Source organism: Cyprinus carpio, chromosome A1 (assembly GCF_018340385.1).
Source record: "Cyprinus carpio isolate SPL01 chromosome A1, ASM1834038v1, whole genome shotgun sequence".
NCBI lineage: Eukaryota > Metazoa > Chordata > Actinopteri > Cypriniformes > Cyprinidae > Cyprinus > Cyprinus carpio.
Window position 1 is genome coordinate 4,317,045 of NC_056572.1, and position 25,146 is coordinate 4,342,190.

Below are 25,146 nucleotides of genomic sequence, written 5' to 3' on the forward strand. Positions count from 1 at the left end.
TTTTCACCTGACTGTGTAATCATGTATAATCATGATTATATCACCTTAATTCAAAATACAGAAAAAAACATTTGTACCGTTTCTCTGCATTGTTGAGTGGAGATCTCTGCAGCGGAGGAGGGAAACTCATGTATTCTGTTTTGAGGGATATGTTTGGATCATGTTGTTGATCTGAACCGGCCTGGTTCTGCTGGAAATCTCCTGCTGAGGAGGGAAACATGGGACTGAAATTAAAGCCTAAAGGCAGAAAAGAAGAGAGAAAGAAAAAAGGTTAGAAGTTAATTCAAATAGTTTTTTTAATTAGGTAAATTTACTGATTAAATGAGTAACAGACAGATAATAGACTTGCCAGTAAGGAAAGGAGAGAAGTTTGGGAGTCCAGGCATACTGAGTGTATTGACAGGTGGGTAGTTTACGAATAGAGAAGAAGACGCAGAATCACACGCAACATTTTGATTTTGCTGTTGTCCTGACAATGACTGATTCTGCTGCTGCCGCAGCAGATCATTCAGAACCTGTTTCAACCTGCCAAAAAAAAAAAAAAGAAGTTAAAAGTTATAACAAATGAAACCATACCTGCACTATCATTCAAAATTTTGGGGTCAGTAATAAATGTTTTCAAAAGAGACAATGACATTTATAATATAATTTCAAATGAATTATGTTCTTTATATTATATTTTTTAAAACACATTAAAATAGAAAATAGTTATTTATTACTCTTTTTACTGTATTTTTTTAATAAATAAATGCAGACTTGGACAGCACTACTTTCATAAGTTAAAAAACATTTGACCCCAAACTTTTAAACAGTTAGGGGAATCTACATTAAATGTCTCATTTCTCACACTCAATATCTGACATAAATACATTCTTCTGATTGATATTCAGATTTTTAAAGTCTAAAGACACACCGATTGACGTTGTTCTGCTGCCAAGCCAGTTGTGTGTAACACTGGTTTAGTTGGTGCATGATGAGAGGGATTTGAGGAGAGGTCACATTATTGGGCAAAACACCATAGGGACCTGTGAGCAGAGCCTGCAGCATGTATGAAAGAGTCTAGAGATGAGAGAGGGGAATAAAAGGGTTGTTAGTAAGGAAAAAAAAGACAGTGAAAAAAAATAAAAACATAAAAATGTTATATTAGGGATGCACTGATTCTAAATTTCTATACCGATAACCGATTGTTCAAACGTTAGCGATAGTTTGGTTTTCTTAAGAACAAAAAAATATATATATATTTATACACTCAATATAATTGCAAATAAGGTGCTTTCAATAAAAGCTTGTCTTTGTGACAGATTTATTCAAACATACATGTATATATAATTAACAGCAAATAAGCTTGTTTTTATAGATAACTAAACCAACTGTGAACACTGGATATCTTATCTGATGTAAATGCAATGTTAAGTAGAGATCACAAGCTGTTTTATTGATGTCTTTCCATGGTTGGAACACTGATCGAGTGACTGCATGAGACATGATACATTTCAGAAGGTTGTTCTGAATCTTTCAACATACCATTTACATGACATGCTATCAGTTGTATAAGTGACTTGTGCTCCACACTGCCATTTGAACTGAAGCACCACATTCGTCAAAACGGCATTTATTGTTTGAATATTGTTGAATCAGGCTCGTGATCAGCTAGAAGCAAAAAAGCAGGAAAATCTGACCATGCCCCGACACTTATTATTATTATTATTATTTTTTTTAGCACATTAAAAGATATATCTTATATTATAATAATACATACTCTTGTTCTGTAAAAAATAAAAAGCAGAATTTAATAATCATGATAATTAATAATATATAATATAATTAATATAATAAAAGTATTAATGGAATTGAAATTATTAAAGTACCTGTCAAAGGTTTGGAAACATTACAATTATTAATGAATTTGAAATAAATCTCTTCTGCTCATAAAGGCTGTATTTATTTGATCATGCTGATGAGATGAAGCCGAAAATATCTAGTGGAAAATGAGAATGTTATGTTTTTAATTGTATAATTGCTCTCAATGTTTTGGCAGATAGACATCATCTGATGCCAATTTGGTAGACATCGCCCAACTCTGCTTTCACTTTTATTTAATTAACAAAGCACAAAGTTTTTTCCGATTATTGGATAGGAGGCATGCTACAAACAATGTTTGGTGAAAGGAAAAAACACAGACATGGCAACCCTGGCTTGAACGTCAGGTAATTCACAGGGTCAAATAGAACCTGCATCAATTAGTGTGCTTTTTTTTTTTTAAAGTGAGACTGCGTTAATGTGTCAACATTTTCAGCCCTAAATTCTTCACAAGAGACATTTGCATTCTTACACGTTTCTTCCACCCCTATTTGACTGACAAGATATAATCGGCTCTGATCATCAGCTATTTTTACGCAATCAGCCGATACATCGATGCATCCCTAAAGTTGTACACTCTCTGACCTGTTGGTCCTGTAGCAAAGTTTGGCACATGGTAGTGCTGAAGTTGAGCTGTTTCTGAAGGTGTGTGACCTGCTCCTGCCAGTGTGCTGGTGCAGCACCCTCAGAGAGAGACAGATCAGCCGCCCATCGTAGATTCTCCTGCCGTTTGGCTCTTCTGGAACTTCCTCTCTCATTCTGTGGCTGCTGACGAGGACGACCCCTTGATCCATGGGGGGAAGGACTTCCGTTAATTTCCCTGTGAATTTTCAGATGAAGAATTGAAAAGACAGTTAATAATTGATGGGTTTGATGTATAGTAAAACTAATTGTTTGCCTGTGTATTTACCCATCTCTGTTATTCCTGCTATAGTTGCGTTGTTTTTGTGCGCAAGCATGCAGCTCATCGGTGGAACTGGATTCCTCTCCCTCATCATGTTCAATGTCAACATCTTCCTCAGCCCCACCCTCAGAGGAGTAATCATCATCATCACCAAGGGGACACTGTGTTGAACCACCCCAGGTGGCCACAGTTCTAATACAAAAATTATAATTAGCACCTTACAAATTCATTCTTCCCAGTACATTTATAAAACAAATTTTTAAACTCTAAGCCATGAGTTATCAAAGCCATGGTCACCTTTCATCACGGCTGTACGACTGGGTCTCATGTGTGTCACTCCTAAATGAAGAATCATTAAGTGTGTTTCTCCTCTGCTGCTCTGCCATCAGACTCTCCAATTGTTTCCGCCTCTGTCTCAACTCCTCACGCAACATTTGATGCCTTCGCATCTCTGACCAGAGCTAATACAAATAAAACAAAGACAAAACATTTAAACACGGGCTTCTTTCACTGTCTGCAAACAGATCTCAATAACTTACTCACCCTCATGTAGATATTTTAAAGAAATCCAACAGATTTCTGTCCCACTACTGAAATCTAAATGTAAATATAGTACATGTAAGCTCAAATGTACTTGATTGACATGCAAGAACCAGTGGGGTTTGCTCTTGCATATCACGCAGGTAAGACTGATTATACTGCCACTGATTATATCTGATGTGCGCTGATCAATGATTTTATGCAAGTAAAAGCCTAAATTTAATCTGTTCATCATGTAAAGCAATTGTGTCTTCAGAAGACTTTTATTTAAGTGCTCAATTCAAATGGATTATTTTGATTTCTTTATAAACATTTTTTAAGCTTAAAAGTTATGGTGGAATGGACTTTCAGTTGAGGGACAGAAATCTCTCTGGTTTCATTAAAAATGTTTAACTTTGTGTTTCAAAGATACACAAAAGTCTCATAAGTTTGGAATGACATAAGGAAGAGTAAAATATTTCCATTTTTGGGTGAATTATCCCTTGAAAACTCTACCTGATATATAAAGGAAGCAAAACTGGTATTTTGATTACACACTTACCTCATTGTCAGTGACAGTAACTGGAGGAGGCTCAGTAGTGGGTTTGAGGCCACTAGTGTTGGCTTTAGTTGAGGAAGAGGAGTGTAACGGTACAGCAGCAGGAGTAGAGGCTGCTGCAGGAATCTTCCTCATCTGACCGCTGACACTACTGCTCACGGATGACTGACAGGATACATAAATTAAGACTCCATCTCAGCAGTTGTTTGTGTCTATGATAGTAACCAACTGTAAACTGTACGTAAAAAAGTGCAGATGTGTGAAGTACCTGAAGGTCAGGACAGGACCATTGTAAGTCTTGTATCTTGTCCTGAATCTCCATCAGTCTCTGTCTCTCTTCATGGAGCTGCTTTAGTTCTTGCTGCTGCTGCTTGAGTTTCTCCTCATACAATTTCTCTCTGAAAAACAGATATTATACATACACAGGACACTTGTAAAAACATGCTACAGTGTGATATTAAACAAAGCAAGTTTACAAACAACACATAATGAACAATAAATGCAAGCAGAGATCTCATTTCCATATGAGGAACATAAACGAACCTAGACTTTTCAGAAAGGACGATGTCTCTCTGGATTTTGGGAGCTGTTGATCGGGTGTTATTGGGTTGCTGCTTCAAACCCTCATCCTCATTGGCTGTAGTACCATCTGTATCATCACTCTATAGTAACAATAACAGATCCAGAGAACATGTCTTTAACAGGCTGACAAAAGAAAGTATAATAAAGAAAAAGCAAGAGTTTGCTTATAGATGCTACACTCACAACATATTTGCATTGACATAAATTTATGCAATTAGCAGATGCTTTTATCCAAAACAACTTACAAAAGGGTCAGGAATGTTCATTATATACATTGCCAGGTTTAATAAGAGACAACTTGATTAGGAAGCAAGCTAGAGATGACTTCTTTTTTGTGTTTGTGTAAGTGCATTGGTTTAAGTGTATAGGGTGGTTAGGTGCTTGCAGAAAAGGTGTATTTTTAGCTGCTTCTTGACAGACGTGATGTGATGAATGACCAGAACCTCAAATCACCCTCGTGGCTCCAGACCCTCACCTGCACCATGGCCACCAGTTCTTGAAGTTGTCTGAGTTTCTGTTTGGCAGTTTGAAGACGTTGGACTTTCTCAGCATAATCTGTGTCACCAACTAGACTGTTTCTACGGCTGGACCCTGAACCGTCACTGCCTCTGCCTCCTCCTCCTCTTGCCCCATCTTCATCCTCCTGTGCCTCATCATCATCCTCATCGTTAACACCATCGTAAGGCCTGTCCCGGTTGAATTGGCATTCTAATATGATAATGCAAAAAAAAATAAAAAATTAATAGGTTGATAGTAGAGACCTGCATGGGGCGGATTTTTCAGTCCCGCACCCGCCCTTTCCCACAGAAATGTTATCTCACCCTGCTTCCGCCCGCATAAAAGTAGCTTATATAGATTTTTTTCAGTACTTGTGAAATTCACATGAAATATTAAGTTCTGTGTTGCCTAGCCACAATAGCATAAACGCTCCCGATAAAATATTTATTAAAGCATCAACATTCACAAACCACTGTTATTTTTAGCAGAAATGCAAGCATAGGCTGCCGCTTGGCATGGCAAAATGCAAGCAAAGAGCACTTCCTTTATAATCAGTAAAAAAAAAAAAGCTGACAGATCAGTTCATCGCAATCTCACAAAGCTCTGTTATAACACAATGAATATATGCACAATGAATCTTTCATAATGTCTACACTTCTTGTGTTATAATGAGAGGATTTGTGAGCATGCGAATTTCAGCACTGCACAAGAACTCAGTCGTTTTGAGTGGTAAGCTTATAACGAGTCATAAACCCCGGTTTAGTTAGAAAGGTAAGGGTCCACTGAATGACATCCCAAAGAGCACGTTTATTCCAACGAAGCAATAACATTGTAATATGGATAGTAATTCCTTTGTTTACGTCTAATTACTTCAGTGACAGCATAGTTTGTGTCCGTTATGGAATAACTCATGCTCAGAAAACTGCGTCTTGGTAGTAAAAAACAGAATGTTTTGTAGCATACAGTGTCACAAACAGAATGTGACTATCCACAAATAAAAAAAAAGTCAAAGATAGGTGGAATATTATTCTTTTAAATTCTGGAACTCTCTCGTGATGGCTCGTGACGCTCGCTATGACGCACCTGTCATCTGATGGAGGTGTAACTTAGCGATCTCTTTTTGCACAAATAATTCTTTCTTTTTTTTCTTCTTCAACATTTTTCATATATGTTTGTGTGTTTTGAGGGCAATGTGGCTGTATCTGCATGATTACCATCTGTTTGCGCGCAAATCAGCATGTTATTGCTGTGTAATCACAGCTATCAATGTGAACGCTGTCTATATGAATAGAGTGTGATTATTGACTTTTTGGCGCATCTGTATGATTACCATCTCTATAACTGGCCATCAGCATGTCAGCACGTGATAACTAACTATATGAGCATCTATCAGTGTAAATGCTGTATTTCTAGCAATCTCAGAATGTACTGTAATTGGCATACATAGTTAATTCTTTTTTATTTTTATTATTTTTATTACTCAAATTATTCTTATTGTATTTTTCTAGTGCTCAAATAAATCACTTATATGATGTCTAAGATTCTGTCTATTGTTTTATAATTTAAAAATCTATGCATTGATATATTTAATGACTACAATAGTTTGTAGAACCCTTCAATACATTTGGGGGTGTAGCACACTGAAGTAAGGAACTGTCTCACGGTAGTCCCGCGGGAGTGCAGGTCTCTAGTTGATCATTTTGTCAGCACAGAATGTTTTTGTATTTTAGATTAATAACTTTGTAAGAAGACTGACTATGTTGACAGAAATTGCACAATGGTGAATATTTATAGATTTGAAAGATTGCAAGGTCTGACCTATGACTGAAGGGACGTTGAGACTGTGGAGATTGGCTGCTGAGCGGTTATTGATTTCACATTCTGTGTTCAGACGGCCATCTCTATTATTGGAAGCACCATGAGCTTTCGTCAAACTGTTCATGTCCATCCAGTTACTTGGAGTCTGTGGTTGGGCTGGATTTCTACAAAAATAAGAAAGGACAGTTAGTCAGTTATTTTCACTTTCCTTCAACAGGACAATTCTCACAGAAGCAGAGGCAACCTGTATCCTTTAAATCACACAGACTTGGGATGATAAATAGTCAAGATTGAATCACCCACACTGAAATGTGACTGGCAATGTTTTGGTATGGTGCCTGACCTATTTTTTCTCTCTGCAAGAAACTAGAGCCGGGTTTTGACACAGATTTCATGAATTTGATTTGATATCAATTCATCTGGATATATATCAGGTACAGTACATCACCATTTTCTTAATGAAAACAATCTCTCAATTAATGCTGTGTAGAAAACTACACAAATAATGATCTACAGAAAACCCTGTCAGTTGATACATTCTTATAATATTAAAAGTTTAAAACAGTCCAAAATCTTAAATTAAATTGCTATTTATTTTTAGATGTAATCAACACAATAAAACTAGTTTAGAATACAAAAAATTAAATTAAACATACAGTATTTCTTAAACTTTTTATTATATAATTTTAAATATATGTAAATTTAATTATATATTTGTTGTTGAATTATGGCTGTCATACAACCTTGTTAAAGACATCACTAGGTTAATTAAAAATGTAATGAGTATGTATTACAGTGCGTATATTTAGCAAAATGCTTCTGTAGATTTTTTTTTTGTAGTTGACAAGCTATGGACACTAAATCTTTTAGCTGTTGAAACACTCATTACATGAGACATGATACACTTCAGTAAGTTGCTCTGTATCTTTCAACATACCTTTAGATGTTCATTCATGTTTAACTCATGCTATAACTAGAAGTAAGGAGGAAGAGATGATCACTTCATATGTGCTCAGCATTGCAGCTTTAACTGAGCTACAGGTAATCTGTCATGCCACATTAAAGTGTCAAAATGGTTAGAAAAATGACAGAATTTAAAAGCTGAGACTGTTTCATATAAAAAGTAACAACGCACAAAACGTTGTGCAATTAATAGGCTACAAATGATGTTTAGTTTTGTTTCGTCAAGTTTTGTTTATCCATAAATAAAAAACAGCATAGACAAAAGGATCTATCTTGATTAATCAAAATTGGTTGATTGAAATCAATTAATTGATACTGTCAACCCAGCTCTAGTCACCCTATTGTTGAGTGGATCTAAAATTCTAAAAAGAAAAGGTTTACCAACATTTGCCAAAAGCAAGAATTGGATAACACATATAACACATATAAATGTTTAAATTTTGTTTTAATGCTTATACTGTTCCCTATGGAAGGATATTCCGAACAATTTTCAAAAGGAATTGCAAATTTTATTTTCACGTGCGTTTTCCATATTTGGATGCATTAATTATGACAATCCAAATGCAATTGCAAATCTTGCATTAATGTTTGCTTTTTCACTTTTGCGAACATACAGGAACTGCCAAATTTCAAATGGAAAAGAAAAGTCGATTTGCAGATGTATTTTAAGTTATGAGCCTGTCATATTTAAATAGCAATATTTATTACCACGTCTGATTTTTCACGCTCTCTCTGTCACGCATGTAACCTGCCAAAACTCAAATGGAATCGCATAATAATACAATAATATACTGGCTAAAGGCAGCTATATGTGTGTAAACAAACAGACAGTGTTACCATCTTGGTACCGTACACAGTAAAGAATTCTTTTTTACCCCAAATCCAGCAACTTTCTTCCCTGCTAACAGCGAGAGCCACAATGGTATGCAAAATATTCACAATTAACCAAACGCTTTTCATCTGTCTCAACATCTCTCACTGTTTACACTCTGACTGATGCAAGTGAGTAAACAGATTCTACACTTATTACTGTATATTTTACACTTAGGTGCCATGGAACACGTGCTCCGTAATGGATTAAAACGGATGAATAAAATATAAGGTAAGGTGGCAAATAGGTAAATAAGTATAGATTTGCACTGTCTGTTCGATTATCAAAAATGCGCGTGCTTCATTACGGATTACAACAGAGCAGGGCTCCAAACAAAAAAAATCGAGTAAGGAGCCATTGGCTCCTATAAGAAAAAAAATTAGGAGCCAAATAATTTTTTTAGGTGCCACAGAATAAACGTGTTTTATTTATTTTACGATTATTATTATTTATTTATTTACATTTCAACATTTCAATCATACTGTCATGTGTTTAAGTCTCATCTATTCTTGACTTTATCAGCATTTTAATCAATCTTGTAGATGACCTGGGAACTAAGGTTCACTTAAAGTGGGAACTAAATGTCTTTTCCAGCTTGAAATCTACAGTCACAAAGAATTGTTCATTACACAGAATCTGTAGCAGTATCATGGAGCATAAGCATCACTTGGCCACTGAATGTAGCTTGGGCAACTCCTACATGAGACATTTCAGTAAGTTGTACTGTAGGATCTCTTATAAAATAGCCTATCTTTTGATGTTAATTCATGTTCACTATGTACTATATTAGTAAAGAGAAAGATTAAATGGGTTCACTTGCCCTTGAACTGAGGCGCTAAAGCGACCGCGCCTGCAGCATTAAGGAGCGCCAAAACTGTATGGTTTGAATTTCGTTATGAATTCGGAATAATTTTAAAGCTGGTACTTTTTATTAAAAAGTGACAAAGCACAGAGCAAAAAGGACGGCAGTTGCACTTCAAATAATGAAGTTCACGCATTAAAAGAACACAGACCAAGATCTTGTTTAGAAGAAGCCATATTAGTAATTATTATAAACGAGAATTGTTAACGACATTGCCATTATTCACACAGCTGACAGCTTTACCTGTTCTAATTTGTTCAAGTTGTGCACGAAATAGACGCTGTATTTTCTGCACTTTCCCTTCTTACGTCTCCGTCATTTCTCTCTCGCTGCACAGCGGAGCTGCGTTTATCAGACTGTGTGCGTCAGCACTGATGTGCGGCAGAGTTGAGGACTGTCTGAAACTCTCTTTTTCCACTAAAACTGTGATGCGCATCGTCTGTTTAATACGTGAACATAACAAAAGATTTGATCGCAAAACAATTAAGAAAAAAGGCATTACATTCAAATGTTTAAGTTATAACATGTAAATATATACCCAGATAGCAATAACACTCGGGCTGATTCTGGCTGAAATGTGTCTCTGGTTCAGTCTCAGCATCGGTGAGAAATAAGATAATGGGCCAGAGCCGCGCCGACTCTACAAAACACTTCTGGCTGACAGACGGCTTTTTCTCTATGGGCCGATCTCGGCTGAAAGCTGTTGTACACGCGGCAGGTCCACACTCGGTGTAGTTGTGTGTATTAACCCTCGGTCCGAGTTCGTTTTATCACAGACGGGGCGCTACTAGAATGAAGCAAATAATCCGCCTGAGAAAACTTTTTTAGCGGTTAAATCCTGAGGAGCTTTCGGCGGGTAGTCGCCAGTGGCGACCTCAGCAAAAACGTCACTCGCAAATTAATATTTATGGTCGCAAATGTGACTGTTTTAGTCGCAGTTTGGAGCCCTGCAGAGGAATATAACATAATATAATATAAAATGTGAAAAGCATTCAGTTAATGGTGAATATTGACCGATTAACTCCATTGTTCTAAGCATTCGGCACAATCGACTGTGAGTGATGTTACCTCGCAGTACAAACACGCCCCATAGTATAGTTCCGCCCCTGACACTGACTGACAGATTTCTGTGTAAGGCAACGGAAATTTAAATGCAAAAGGAATTGCAATTCCATTTGAGTTTTTGCAGGTTACATGTGCGACACAGAGAAAGTGGAAAAGCAGACGTGGTAATTAATATTGCTATTTAAATATGACAAGCTCACAACTCGTGAGGCACGGGATATACATCTGCAAATTGACTTTGCTTTTTCATTTGAAATTTAGCAATCACTGTGCATTCGCAAAATCAAAAACGCAAACGGTAATGCAAGATTTGCAATTACTTTTGCAATTACAGTTAATGCATTCACATGTGGAAAACACAATTGAAAATACAATTTGCAATTCATTTTGAAAACAGTCCGGAATATCCTTCCATAGTTCCCCATTAAACTTTAAAACTGTACACTAGGAACGGAACTATTCACAATATAATATTGAACCGTTTGGTACAACATCCACGGATCAATATGCGCTTGAAAATTTTTTTTTTTTTTTTTCGTTTTTGAGTTTAAATTAGGGCTGCCTGATAAATTGCGATTAACACTAAATCTTGCGTAAATTGTCCTGTCTATTTAAATTATGATATTGCAAAGGCTACGATTATGTTTTTATGCACAGCTTGTCCATAAAGCACTGCTCTTTGATCAATAGGAAGTGCTGCTCCGTCTGAAATCACTACGAGTTTAAGTCCCTTATAATGTGCATTTGTAAAAGCAACACTTGTCAAACATCATCATTATAAATATACTTTATTATCGTGAAAATACCTAAGAAGGCTTGAAGAACAGTGATGTGCCAAGCCATCAGAACCGAACTGTATAGTTGCATCCCTAGTATACACTAGGGCTGTGCAATTAATCAAAAAACGGTTTCGATTTTGGCCTCAACGATTATGAAAATACAATAATCGAGATAAAACGATTATTGCGCCCAATTCCGCCCCCTTTTGCAGCGCTGCGCTTTCATTCCTCCATAAAAGCCCAATTTCCCATGCAAATCAGTAAAATCATGTAACGTGACTTTTGCAAAATGGGACGTGCTTGATTTGTCGAAGTATATTTATTCATGTTTTTAAAAGCATGAAAGACAACTTGCGCTGCTCCTCTGAAAGATATATGCACTCAGAGACAGAATAGAACAGTCATCTTTTAGCTCAAGGTGAGCGCCTAAATGGTCAAATACACGCAAAAATGTGTCAAAATGCTGCGCTTAGTGATTATTCATGTATACCTTTGTCAGTCATGTAATAAATTAACGTAAAGAGTTGAGAATGAAAATACACGTATAACGGACTCTGCGGCTCTTAAAGTGACAGCGGCCTATTTTCCTGCTGCTACTGTGTGCAGTTATTAATCATACAACAAAAGACAAATTCAAAATCACACACTGCTCTTGAGTGAAGGATTTTTGTAGCTTTAATAAGTATCAAAAGTTGAATTCTTACAGTGAAGACTACACTGTTTATTATTGTTTATTACTGACAATTGCTATTATTTATTTCTGTAGTAGGCTGTAAACTGCTTAAGACTTGCATAAAAAAACAGTAAAGCATATTTTGTTTAATTTGTATTTTTTTTTATTCTATTGTACTTGTCCTTTGCCTTTTTATTACTGACAGTTTAATTATTTTCAATAATTTTGAGGACTTTTTGTTTGTTTGTTTGTTTGAAATTCCTCTGGCCTCTACAATGTAGATGTCATAGCAACCTTATTTAATACATATTTGATAAGTATCACTATCTTTAAATAAATCCCTCATACAAAGTTTTGGTCATATGCCCCCCCCATAATCATGTTAAATAATCATGATTACAATATTGACCAAAATAATTGATTATGATTTTTGCCATAATCGAGCAGCCCTAGTGTACACAATTTTTATACTGAAGTGACTCTATTCTGTACCTGATATTGGTGACCGGTTCATGGTTCTCCTGCTCTGAATCAAACATGGCCTCGAAGAGTGAACCGTCCTCTGTTTCCTCATCGTCCTCCTTCACATTCTCATTTACTGTGTCCACCACCATATCTGATGTCTGTTCATAATACTGAACAAGCTCTCTTAATTCATTCAAACGCTTGTGCACCTCCTTCAGTTTCCTGCATTGAGTGACAAAACAGACATCAAATACACTGCACTGCTAAAAGTTAACAATAAAACACATCAGTTTGGTACAAGCATCAGAGTAAGAAAGTGAGGTCAAATGGGATGAACAGAGTAACCTGAGTTTATCAGCAGGATGGTTATCATCTATCTGTATGTAAGAGGAGGAAGAGTCCTGCCTCACTGGACGTGGCCCATTTCCCTCTCTACCCAATACAGACGGACGCTGTGACATGCCCATGCGTGCACCACGCTGACTGACACTCTGACCTGAAGAAACACAAACACATCATTTAATCAATAACCATACTTTTCCCTTAACTGCATCTATGCATCCAACACAACACCAACTATATTGCAAAAAATGTACAATTCAGATCTTCTAAAGAAAAGGGGCTGGATGTGGTGTGTAAGAGGGGCTTACAGGAACTGTTGTTAAGGGTCTGGTCTCTAAGGGACTGGAGTTCCTGAAGGATTTTGTCCATGGTCTGCTTTTTGTCCTGTAGCTCCTGTAGTTTGGTGAGTTTAGTGCTGGCGGATGTTGATGCTGTAGTTAGTGGGGTAGAGGAGGGCAACTGACTCCTGGAATTATGGGTAGTGCGTGATCGGCACACCTCTCTTGAAAGAGAGAGACATTCTGCCTGTCGTCGGTTGTCAGGGACTGTCTGGGACTGAGAGAGAAACAGACTTTTAGTAGTTAGTTTTGTTTTATTTAGAACATAAAAAATAATAATAAAACTCCACACTTTTTCAGTGATCATTTTCCAGGACTTTGAGGACTTTTCCAGTACATTTTTAACTTAATTAAACGGTTCTCATTCGCCCTTGAATATGAATTGCCCATGAGTGAATGTCATGATTCAATTCATCTGGAAGAGAACACAAAAATACCAAGACCTAAGCTGTGTGGGAGCACTTTAAATTGAGTGAGGACAAGACAAAGGCAGTGTGCCAAATATGCAATTTGAAACTGGCCTACCACAACAGCACATCAAGTTTAAAAAAAAAAAAAAATCACCTGAGTTCTGTAAGTATGCCTATAGTATACTGTTGGAGTAAAAAAAAATAAAAAAAACGGACTGCTTTTATCCGCCATATTAATCAGTAATTTTACACATGATAAAAACGTGCACTTAATTTGCTTGGAAAACACTTGCGTATACGGCAGTCATAAAAAAAACAAAACAACAACTGTACAGTAGCCCGCCTTTTAATAATTTGTCTATATTAAAAGTATTGCTCTTAAAAGACCTGTGTGTTTTGTATCACTAGTGCAGTGTCTGTTCTCGGAACATATAAGCCCTCCCCGCATGAGGCGCGCCGCTTCTGGCTTGCACTGTTCTGTAGTTTATTAAAAGTTTATTCATTCTGAATGTGTCACGTGTCCATGTTGCACCAAAATGCGACACTGCACTTCCTTGGGTCCGCAGCAACACACCCGCCATGCGTGAAGTCGATGGATGAACGGTTCTCGACATAATAAAAATGCAAACAGACAAACACACAGAGATTCCTGACTTTATTACACAGTGTCTACACTGGATGCAACAAAGTGACGGTTGAAAGTCATTTGACATTTTTGTCAGTATGTCATAAATAGAATGCAGCAGCAGTCTGCACGTGCCGCATCTAGTGTAGACAGCATCATAGGTTCTATTGTATTTTGTCGTGGCGCGACGTCCGGTGTAGATACGGTGTTAGAGAGAAGAATATGTTCTTCCCCCTCCCTCCGAAGCTTCGAAATACAAAGACTTTGAAAATTAAATATGGTAAATATTAGTTATAGAATCATGTATATGTATATATATATATATATATATATATATATATATATATAATGTGTGTGAAAAAAAAAAAATATATATATATATATATGTATTTATATATATATATGTGTGTGTGTGTGTGTGTATATATATGTGTATATATATATATATATATATATATATATATATATATATATATATATATATATATGTGTGTGTGTGTGTGTGTGTGTGTGTGTCACACACATATTATATATATATATATATATATATATATATATATATATATATATATATATATATATATGTGTGTGTGTGTGTATGTATATATATATATATATATATGATTCTATATTCTATTCTAAGATTCTAAGTCTAGAGCATGAAAATGTTTCATGTTTTAATACAAATTCTAGTGTTTTGTTATATTCCAATGAAAATAAATTATACATAAATTCATAAATAAAAATTTGTCTGGTTAGGTGCGTGTGCATGTACCTGTGAATCATGGAGTTGGTTATGGAAACGCTGGATAAGATCATTGAGTTCATCATTGAGCTCTGAGGTAATGCTCCTGCCAGACACACTTCCAGTAGTCTCTGTAACAACTGTAACACAAGAACAATATCAAAAAAAATGGGAACAAGTCTAATTTCAAGAAGCATGAGGTAGATTTGTTCCCCGCACCAGTGTCATCCATCACTGCTATGGCTTGTTCAGCGCTTTGCTGCATGGCCAGTAGTGCTGCCTGACGGCCTTGTAGTGCTCGGAGTTGTTCCTGCTGTTCCAGCATCTTTTTCAGTAGATCATGCTGCTTTCGCATATTCTCTAACTCTTCTTTCTGCTCTCCACACAACCCACGGCCCTGAGAAAAAGGAGAGAGAAAGCTATCATTAGATAAAATTACTAGTATCAACCTGTGGAACCATGCAATAGCAACAACATGCTCATGCTGTAGGTTGTTATAGAGACATTACAGTCAGCTAAGGCCTAGGCCAACAACAAGGATCACCACCAGCCAAGATGACAGTTTTAGGCCAGCGGACTCAACTGTCATTTTCAAGTATGTATGCAAAAATGTATCTTAGATTAGCTCATCTTGTAGACTGGTTTTATGACTTGGTAATAATTTTGTTTTCTGTGATGTATTGAACATTGTTGGTGTGAATTGTGCTGATTCGAAACTGTTACAAAGATAACATTACCACACAATTGTCAGAACCCTCTACTCACACCACGCCGATACTGTAAGCAAGGCGATATATTGGGATATTTCTTATTTTAAGAATAGTATATATTGTAAGGAAAGCTGTCATTAAGAACATACCACCATATGCAAACCTTAGCAATAAATAAATAAATAAAAATTGTTTAACCAGAAAACAGTGGGATCTGCATTTGTAATAATCAGTCCCTGTAACATTCATTGTTATTGAACCACTTTTTGTGCAGTATGAGTTAAGGGGGATCAATTAAAGTGCTTGCAGGATCCTTTAATAAAATCTCAGAGGGTGGTGGGTGCAGAGCCAGTGGTGGTTTTGTAGGCAAACATCAATGCCTTGAATTTTATGCGAGCAGCTATTGTTAGCCAGTGCAAATTGATAAACAGAGGCGTGATATGCATTCTTTTCGGCTCATTAAAAATTTATCTTGCTGCCGCGTTCTGGATTAATTGTAAAGGTTTGATAGAACTAGCTGGAAGACCTGCCAAGAAAGCATTGCAATAGTCCAGCCTGGACAGAACAAGAGCTTGAACAAGGAGTTGTGCAGCATGTTCCGAAAGAAAGGGCCTGATCTTCTTGATGTTGAATAAAGCACATCTGCAGGACCAGACAGTTTTAGCAATGTGGTCTGAGAAAGTTAGCTGATCATCAATCATAACTCCAAGGTTTCTGGCTGTTTTTGAAGGAGTTATGGTTGATGTGCCTAACTGGATGGTGCAATTGTGATGAAACGATGGGTTTGCAAGAGCCACAAGCAGTTCTGTCTTGGCAAGGTTGAGTTGAATGTGATGGTCCTTCATCCAGCAAGAAATGTCTGTTAGACAAGCTGAGATGTGAGCAGCTACCGTCGGATCATCAGGATGGAATAAGAGGTAGAGTTGAGTGTCATCAGCATAGCAGTGGTATGAAAAGCCATGTTTCTGAATAACAGAACCTAATGATGCCATGTAGACAGAGAAGAGAAGTGGTACAAGAACTGAGCCCTGAGGCACCCCAGTAGTTAGATGTTGCGACTTGGACACCTCACCTCTCCAAGATACTTTGAAGGACCTATCTGATAGGTAAGACTCAAATCACTGGAGTGCAGTTCCTGAGATCCCCTTTGCCAGTAGGGTTGACAGGAGGATCTGGTGGTTAACAGTGTCAAAAGCAGCAGACAGATCAAGCAAGATAAGTATAGAAGATTTGGATTCCGCTCTTGCCAGACTTAGGGCTTCAATAACTGAGAGCAAGACAGTCTCAGTTGAATGTCCACTTCTGAAGCCAGATTGGTTGCGGTCAAGGAGGTTGTTCTGTGTGAGAAAGGCAGAGACTTGGTTGAACACAGCTCGTTTTTGCAATGAAAGGAAGAAGGGAAACTGGTCTGAAGTTCTCTAAAAGAGTTGGGTTGAGGGTGGGTTTCTTAAGTAGTGGAGTTATACGAGCCTTTCTAAATGTTGAGGGAAAAACACCAGTGTGGAGGGATATGTTAATGATGTGAGTGAGTGCAGGTACAACTACAGGAGAAATGGCTTGAAGGACATGAGATGGAATAGGATCAAGCGGACAAGTAGTAGGATGATTAGAAAGGATGAGTTTGGAGATTTCTGCCTCAGAGAGTGAAGAGAAGGATGTGAATGAGTGTATGTTTGCTGGTGAGATGTGCTTGACGGATTGTATTGTGGAAAATTGTGCACTGATGTATTTAATTTTATTAATAAAAAATGTGGCAAAGTCGTCAGCTATTAGAGTTGATGCAGGAGGGGGAGGAGAAGGACAAAGGAGTGAGGAAAATGTTTTAAAAAGCATGTGAGAGTTAGACGAATTGTTAATTTTGTTATGGTAGTATGTCCTTTTAGCAGTAGAGACATTAGGAGAGAAGGAAGAGAGGAGTGACTAATACACATTAAGGTCAGCAGCTCTAAGCTTAGAACGATGTTCGCGTAGAACATCAGATAACCAAGGGGCAGATGGGGTGGTACGGGCTGGCCTGGAAGACAAGGGGCAAACAGTGTCTAAACAAGACGTAAGAGTGGAGCAGACCACTGTGGGGTTGTTTGATCTCAAGGCCAAAAAATGAAGATCTTGATCCCAGGCATCAAGACCCTTAATTAAGACGTCAGTGGTTTGGAGTTCTAAGATATTCACTCTCTTTTGCCTCAACTTCCATTTCCTCCAGCAGAACAATGGCTGGGAAGAGACAATATTTTTTTGTATATTAAAACAACACATGAAAGAGACGTATGAGAGACGTATGTTTAAATGTGTTTAAATAAATGAATAAACAAATAAAATGTTAAATTATTAAATGTTTAACAAAACAGTGCTGCTAAACAGCTGCTGGCTTGATGACGCAAACAAACCACGACCCATATAATATAATGTGAACACAGTCCAGTGGGGGCACGGGAAGGGGGTGCAATCGAACTCTGGTTTGGACCAGGCAATCGAAACAAAGGTGAAAGCACCCTTAAGAACTAGTTTAGTTACTAGAAGTTAGCCAAGGGGTAATCAGTCTTATTTTTTCAGATTAAAATTAGTCCAATCTGCCTTTTTTATGTAACTGACTTTAAAAGAAAAGAAAAGAAAAGAAAAGAAAAGAAAAGAAAAGAAAAGAAAAGAAAAGAAAAGAAAAGATTTAGGGCCAAAAATTTAAGATTACTTTAAGTACTTGAGCAACCAGCCACAGGTTAGCAGGAAATATACCTACTGTTGAGCCTGTGAAGCACAATCATATCACACAATTTATAGACACATTATGAAGAAGTTATAAATCCACAGAATCAGCTTTTATGATTTTTTACCAGACACCCGGTAGCAAGTAACTAAACAATATTTAACTCCGGCAAGAAGTTAAAGTCCTTTTTGCAAATTCATAGACATGTATTTACAAGTCAAGTATAATATTGGGTATAATAATAAAGGTTTTACCGAGCTGACTGTGTAACCGAACGCGACCAGGGTTTAAAGGCTGAAAGGCTGACTGACAGCCACAGCGGAGAAAAGAGTTTGTGTGAACTTTAATGTAAGGACTTAAATATTAATATGTAGCTCACATTAAGCCAGCGGTTCTCAATTCCAGTCCTCGCGCCACCCAGCTATGCATATTTTGCAGGGCTCTCTTTGTTAACACACCTGATTCAAATAATCAGCTCGTTAGAAGTGAGCTCCATGCATGAACTGTGTTCCCATTGACATGGTCCCTACACAGTGTTCATTGCTCCCTACTCCCTGAGCAGGGTAAATCTGAAGTTTACCTCACTTCGGAACATTCATTTACGGATTTGCACTGCACAATGTCTTCACACATGGGCAAGTGTGACATCATATACCTCTGTAAATAAATAAAATTTAAATTCATGTCTCGCAAACTTCAATGCACTTTGAATGGAACATATAAATTCGCTTCGAACTGGAATCATGGCGGAATATCCTGTGATGTCCACTTTGCAGGGCACTTACGTTCGAATAGAACAAACGTCTGAAGCGATAAGAGAAACGTACAAAATGTGCAGAGCAGGTGGAGCGAGGACTGGAATTGAGATCCGCTGCAATAAGCTATTGTATGGCTTCAGAAGTAACAGAATAATTCGCACAATCAAAAAAAAGAAAAAAAAAATCTCGGATTTGGATTGGCCCTCTCTGACCGATACCCGATCCGAGAAAAATGGCAGGATCGGAGCCAATACCCGATTTGAACATCGGATCGGCGCATCCCTACATCATAATTAGACAGATACTGTGGTGTATCATTATAGGATTGTCTAGCAATATATTGTTTATTGCAGAATCACTGTATTCATGATTAGAGGTCGAACAATGTATCGGTTTTGCCGATTAATCGGCACTGATAGTTGATTGCTGGAACAATCGGCTATCGGCAAAAATCCATGCTGATAGTTTATTATATCTCACATTATACAGTGTGAGAGCGGCCTCTAGTGGTTGAAATCACTGACAGCATGTGCTATTTGTTTATACATGTGAGGCTGCACACTGAAACTTCAGACCGGGATTTAAATGCAACTGACAGAAAATCCTGCCTTGCCACAGAGCGCCATTCACATAGTTTTCCATGAAATTCCATTATATTCGCCCCGAATCGTTGTTAATGTACATAATGAATTGTATATTGAGCATTTTCATCGAAACGTTTGTCTTTCTGTGGCTCTAATAAAGTCTGTATGCTTCATTTATAGAGCTATAATATAGATCTCTCTTTCCGTTTGCTCTTCAAACTTATCTATGCCTCATTGTTCACTCTTGAAGTAAACTGGTGTTTTTTTTATTGAATAAATAAACTTTTTTAGACCGCTGCTTGAGTTGAACGTGATGCATCCGGAGTGTGTGTGTTACCGGTGAGTTCTCCTAGACTCAGCGCTGCTATTTTATTTTAATTTGATAATCATTAAGTATTCAAGAATAGAAGCAGTTTAAGTGTGAGAGTATACAATGTGCTGGTATAATTGTAGTGCCCTATGATTTCCGTGATGCGGACAGAATCACGGAATCCAGTCATAAAAACAGAATTCACAGTTTAACGCGGAATGTCACGGAATTGGTCACATTTTGAATTAATTAATCAAAAGTAGGTCATTACACAAATCAAATCGCGATATGGACTAGTATCTGTTACTATTAAGCCGCAAAAGTCGATTTAAATATGAATCCTGCATGTTCTGCGTGACTCTAATGAATGGTGCAAATGCGAGGTTTTATTTATACTGAAGCACGTGTGACGCTTGTGGTGATTTCAGCTTCTGTCATCTCTCTAAATGAGGACATAAACAAATGAACAACATCTCCAGAACTGCTCTGAGAGAGCTTTCATGAGCTTCTGACCGTTTGATTTGAGTAAAACTAGCCTCATATCACATACACAGAACTGTAAAGGTATTCACGACAACGTCACCTTAAAAGTCTGGTCTATTTTTCAGTTGAATGTACATAGCCTACTACTACTACTACTACTAAAATGAAACAAACATGATTTTTTAAGGAATAATCAAACAACATTTCTTCCATGCAGGGTTTTTCCTGGGTCAAAATTGGTCTTCGGTGGTGGCTGACCGACACGGTCATCCACACACAGCAAAGAGTACTCTAGTACCCACATGATCCGCAAGCCCAATACTGACAATAAATGTTACATTTAAAATAAATACAATAAGAAACAGAAATACAATAAGAAACAATTTGTGCTTTTTTTTTCTTATCCTATTTATTCATGAAAAAATGATCACTGTCAGGCTAGATAGTAAAAGAAAGCGATTACAACTTATTTTACATGTAAACATCATCGACACCAAAGTATATTTAAAATATCAAAGGTATCACAATTTATCTATTTACAAATTATGCAATTATCAGACACAGATATTACCTGTCACTCTCACTGTCATCCTTTCTTGCCCTCTTTGCAAAAAAATCTGTGATTTTTCCACGACTGGCTTTCATAGTTTTGAAAGATAAAATCCTTTTTTGATAGACCTGATAATTATTTTAGTATAATCATATCAATTAAAAAGTAGCATTAAAACGTAGCATTAAAAGGTATAATAGTGTAATTTTTTACCATATAAAATGTAATACAATTAGCAGCTAGCTAGCAACAGCTTGCTTTGTGCTTTTATCTAGTTTCATCTCACTCCAGTCTAACTTTAAACTAAATGATTTTATAGGTAATTTACTACACATTGTCATAGGCCTATACATACTGTGGAATATTAAGGCTAAATTTTACTAAACACTCTGGCTAAATGGGGTAAGCACACTTACTTTCTCATTTCAGATGTGTTCTTCAAAGAAGTAATGATTTGTTATACACAGATTCAGACACTTCCGTGCAGACCGATTGCTTTAACATTCATTATATTGATCGGCTCAAAGGAGTCATTAGGTCGCGAATCGGACTTTAGCGGACGTATTGTGTGGGAATCCTGGCTGTTAGGACATCGCGAAAGATTTGTCAACACACACACACACACACACACACACACACACACACACAAAAAAACACTTCATAACTGGACAGAATTTTTTTTTTTTTTTTGCGGTTTATTTAAAGTTATGTCAGCTGCATGTGCGGAATGCTTGTCACAAGTTGTAAGAGAAGATAAGGCATTTTTTTTTTTGACTGCAATTCACACCCAGCGATAATTCAGCAAAAATATTCTCCGAATGCACCACGTGAAACATGAATTCGGTCTTCCGAACTTTAGGATCAGTTGATTTTGATGCGAGGGAGAGAGAAAAGACAGAACTGAAGACGGAGGGCTCTATCATACACCCGGCGCAATGCGACGCAAGGCGCAGCGCAAGTGTGTTTGTTAGTTTCAGTCCGGCGCTGTTCGCATTTCCCCGTCCAGCACCACGTCGTTTAATTAGCAAATGCATTTGCGCCCATTTGTGCGCCGATGGGAATGCTGGTCTAAAAAAGAGGTGTGTTCAGGCGCATTGCTATTTTAAGGAGCTGAAAATAGACTGCGCCATAGACCAACTCAAACCTGGTCTAAAGTCTGGCGCAATGTTTTTTTTGTTATTTAAAGAGCGTGTTAGTATAGGCGGGTTCACAACGCACGTACACACTGCTTATTAAAAACAGGGACGCACAGCAGCACACAAACATGCCAAATATTAACCCTCTGGAGTCGATTAACGCGTATACGCGTTTTGGGGTATTTTCTCCTGATAACCCCGAAAAGAACTTAAATTACACTTTCAGTTTTGATCGTACAGATAAGTGCAATACATCAATCGAATCTGTAAAGGGTCTACTTTTTTTTGTATACAGACATAATAACAACAAAACTTTGTGCACTTATAAAATAAAGATAACAAACAAGGAGTGCTGTCTGCAGCCTTTGTCTGCGCTGATCTTCAGATACAAATGCGTCATTAAAATGAACTGTAACTCAGTGAATACTCAACGAAGAGACATGAGAGAGATATCTATAGAAAGCCTGACATGTCTACTTCTAAAACTAAACAAGTGCTGCTGAAAACAAATATTCTGTGATAAAGTAATCCATATGAAAACAACGCGATGTCCGTTTTTCACGTCTCCCTTCATTATCTTCTAATGCGACCACGCCCCCGCGCCGAGCGCGCTTTTGAGATTCAAATGTTTCACTGAAGCGCGCGGCTTTTGAATACGCCCACACAACAGAAGACAACGCAGCGAGACTGTTCTTCAAGTTTTTATTATTTTACTGTTTGCTTCGCGATGAGAGGAATAAGACATAATTCACCCCAAAAAGATGTGATGTGGTTGAGGATTTGAGATTTGGATTTCCTCAGAAAAAAGAATGAAGCACTTTATTCAGCAGAGTTCATAAACATGAGTAAGTATCTTTTTATTTATTTATATACTTGTACTAGTTTTCACATAACGTGTAAACATTTTACTAGTTAGACTTTTTCCAAAGACTTTTTCCAAACTAGAATTCCCTGACTAAATGAAATATTATGAAGTTTCAATAACAATATACACTACTATACCATTCAAAAGCTTGATGTAAATAATATAAATGTAACAATAAATGTAACTGTAACAAATGTAACAATCATTGCTGTTCTTTCAATTTATCCCCCCCTAAAAAACCTGAAAAAAAATATTCTCAGCTCTTTTCAACATTAATAATAATAATAATAATAATAATAATAATAATAATAATGATGATGATGATGATAATAATAACAATAAATGTTTTTTTTGTAGAAAATAAGATTGTTAAAAGGATTTCTGAAGGATTGTGTGACTGGAGTAATGATGCAAAAAATTCAGTTTGAAAGTCAGCTTTGATTTTTCCTAATAAACTATTTAACTGCACTCACAAGTGAATATTAAATTATGCTGTGATGATAATTAAATATATTAAAAATAAACTACAAACATAAAATTATATAGATTTATTTTGTCCTCACATTCTTTCTTGTAACTCATCCCTCTCAGTGACACAGCTGACTGAATGGCTCATTATGCAGCTCATTATGCAGGTCTTTGTCTTCTCAGGTGTGAATTCATGATAGTTGACGCCTACTCGCATATGACTTTTACCAACAAAAAGTGTCTTAGAAAATTTAAATCAATATATTGTTTTCTGTAAGTGAGTAAACAAGATGATTTTCACATCATTTAGAAAAAAAAAATTCTAGGCTACAAGCTCCAGTTCTCAAAATTCCTGGGAACCAATTTTCTATATGTGTTTTATTACCTTTTTCAAGTGATTTAACATTTTTAGTTTTTCACTAACCACGCATAACATTTTTTTTTCTCAAAAACACAATCATGTACATACATGCTGCTCACATATTATTATAGCCTAGTTTGTGCTGATTACAGTGAGATTAGACTTTAGCCATTTAGATATTTATAAGAAACTGAAAAAAGAACAAATGTCAGGGCATGACAAAACTTCTCCAGGCCCCAAAAATACCCTTAGACTCCAGAGGGTTAAAAATTAAAGGATTGCGATACATAAGAATTTTTTGTAGGCTAATTAAATATAAATATGCCTACATGTCATAATGGATAGTCATCGCATGTATCAGAATTAGGCTATCTATTTACTCGCACACGAGCAGCTCCGTTTCATCTCGGAGACGTGTTCTGTCTTTGCGCTTGCCAAATTCCGCCGTGTAAATAGCATATCCGTCATGGCACGAGCGCAACTGGCTCTGCGTTGGAAGATGAGACTCTGATTAGTTTATTGCACGTTACGCCCAAAAAACACCCATTACTCATTAAGAGAATAGGGACAACCCGTTTAGACCATGCGCCCCGATTTTTTTCCCGTCGTTAAACTAGCTAAAGTGGATTCGGACATGCCCTGAGTGCACCTGCGCCGTGCGCTTTACACTTTGCGTTTAGATCGTTAAAATAGGGGCCGGAGAGTGCCCGCGCGGGGTTGGGGCGCTGTGCTCGTTCTCTCCGCCACTCCGTCTGTAGCATGCTTCACTCACAAAACCCAATTACAGATCAAATAAGGCTTTGGCGGGACAAAAAATCGTTTTGGCGGCCGCCAAAAAATTTTCAATGTAGGAAAAACCCTGTCCATGTTTTAATTTTAATAGTAAATCCCCTTTGTTTGCCAAACAAATGAAATTAATGTTTCATGCCTTCATTTGATAACCAGAAAAATTGTAATACACAACACAGAATTTTTGAGGGCGAAAAAATCATAAGGTTTCTTCAAGAAAAAAATAATAATAATAAATTAAGTTGTTATATGGATTCAAATAATTAGACATGCTAAAACACAGAATTTGGTAACAATAAAAAATATGGTGAGAAAAAATGAAACATTTCATAGGGCCCTAAACGTAATTTTTGTTAAACTTTTATTAAATTGATTTGAAAATGTATAATTTCCTGGTTTTAATTAATTAGACTTGCTTTTTAATTAATAAACTTTAACTATTAAAACGGAGTGGAGAAAAATTCAAACGGAAAAAAAACTGAATCCAGAAAAATTCAAACGGAAATAAAGGAATTTGGGAAAAAATAAAACGGAATTTAGGAAAAAATAAAAC

The 25,146-nt window shown here is 36.9% G+C and overlaps 1 protein-coding gene across 2 annotated transcripts in view; it reads right to left on the reverse strand.

Annotated features, from left to right (window-relative positions):
* LOC109071930 (pericentriolar material 1 protein-like) overlaps nucleotides 1–25,146 on the reverse strand; it is a 43,083-nt gene that overhangs the window by 7,759 nt on the left and 10,178 nt on the right. The window contains exons 7-22 of one of the 2 annotated variants that reach the window (XM_042718891.1): nucleotides 15,098–15,275; nucleotides 14,909–15,018; nucleotides 13,069–13,315; nucleotides 12,764–12,914; nucleotides 12,446–12,640; nucleotides 6,741–6,904; nucleotides 4,900–5,132; nucleotides 4,386–4,504; nucleotides 4,111–4,240; nucleotides 3,846–4,007; nucleotides 3,062–3,225; nucleotides 2,771–2,956; nucleotides 2,446–2,695; nucleotides 914–1,059; nucleotides 350–525; nucleotides 78–204 (exon numbers count right to left, since the gene is read on the reverse strand). In XM_042718891.1, coding sequence (XP_042574825.1) covers nucleotides 78–204; nucleotides 350–525; nucleotides 914–1,059; nucleotides 2,446–2,695; nucleotides 2,771–2,956; nucleotides 3,062–3,225; nucleotides 3,846–4,007; nucleotides 4,111–4,240; nucleotides 4,386–4,504; nucleotides 4,900–5,132; nucleotides 6,741–6,904; nucleotides 12,446–12,640; nucleotides 12,764–12,914; nucleotides 13,069–13,315; nucleotides 14,909–15,018; nucleotides 15,098–15,275 — 2,738 coding nt within the window. Of the gene's footprint in view, nucleotides 1–77; nucleotides 238–349; nucleotides 526–913; nucleotides 1,060–2,445; nucleotides 2,696–2,770; nucleotides 2,957–3,061; nucleotides 3,226–3,845; nucleotides 4,008–4,110; nucleotides 4,241–4,385; nucleotides 4,505–4,899; nucleotides 5,133–6,740; nucleotides 6,905–12,445; nucleotides 12,641–12,763; nucleotides 12,915–13,068; nucleotides 13,316–14,908; nucleotides 15,019–15,097; nucleotides 15,276–25,146 lie in introns of both variants that reach the window. The other variant, XM_042718814.1, reaches the window with a different exon arrangement.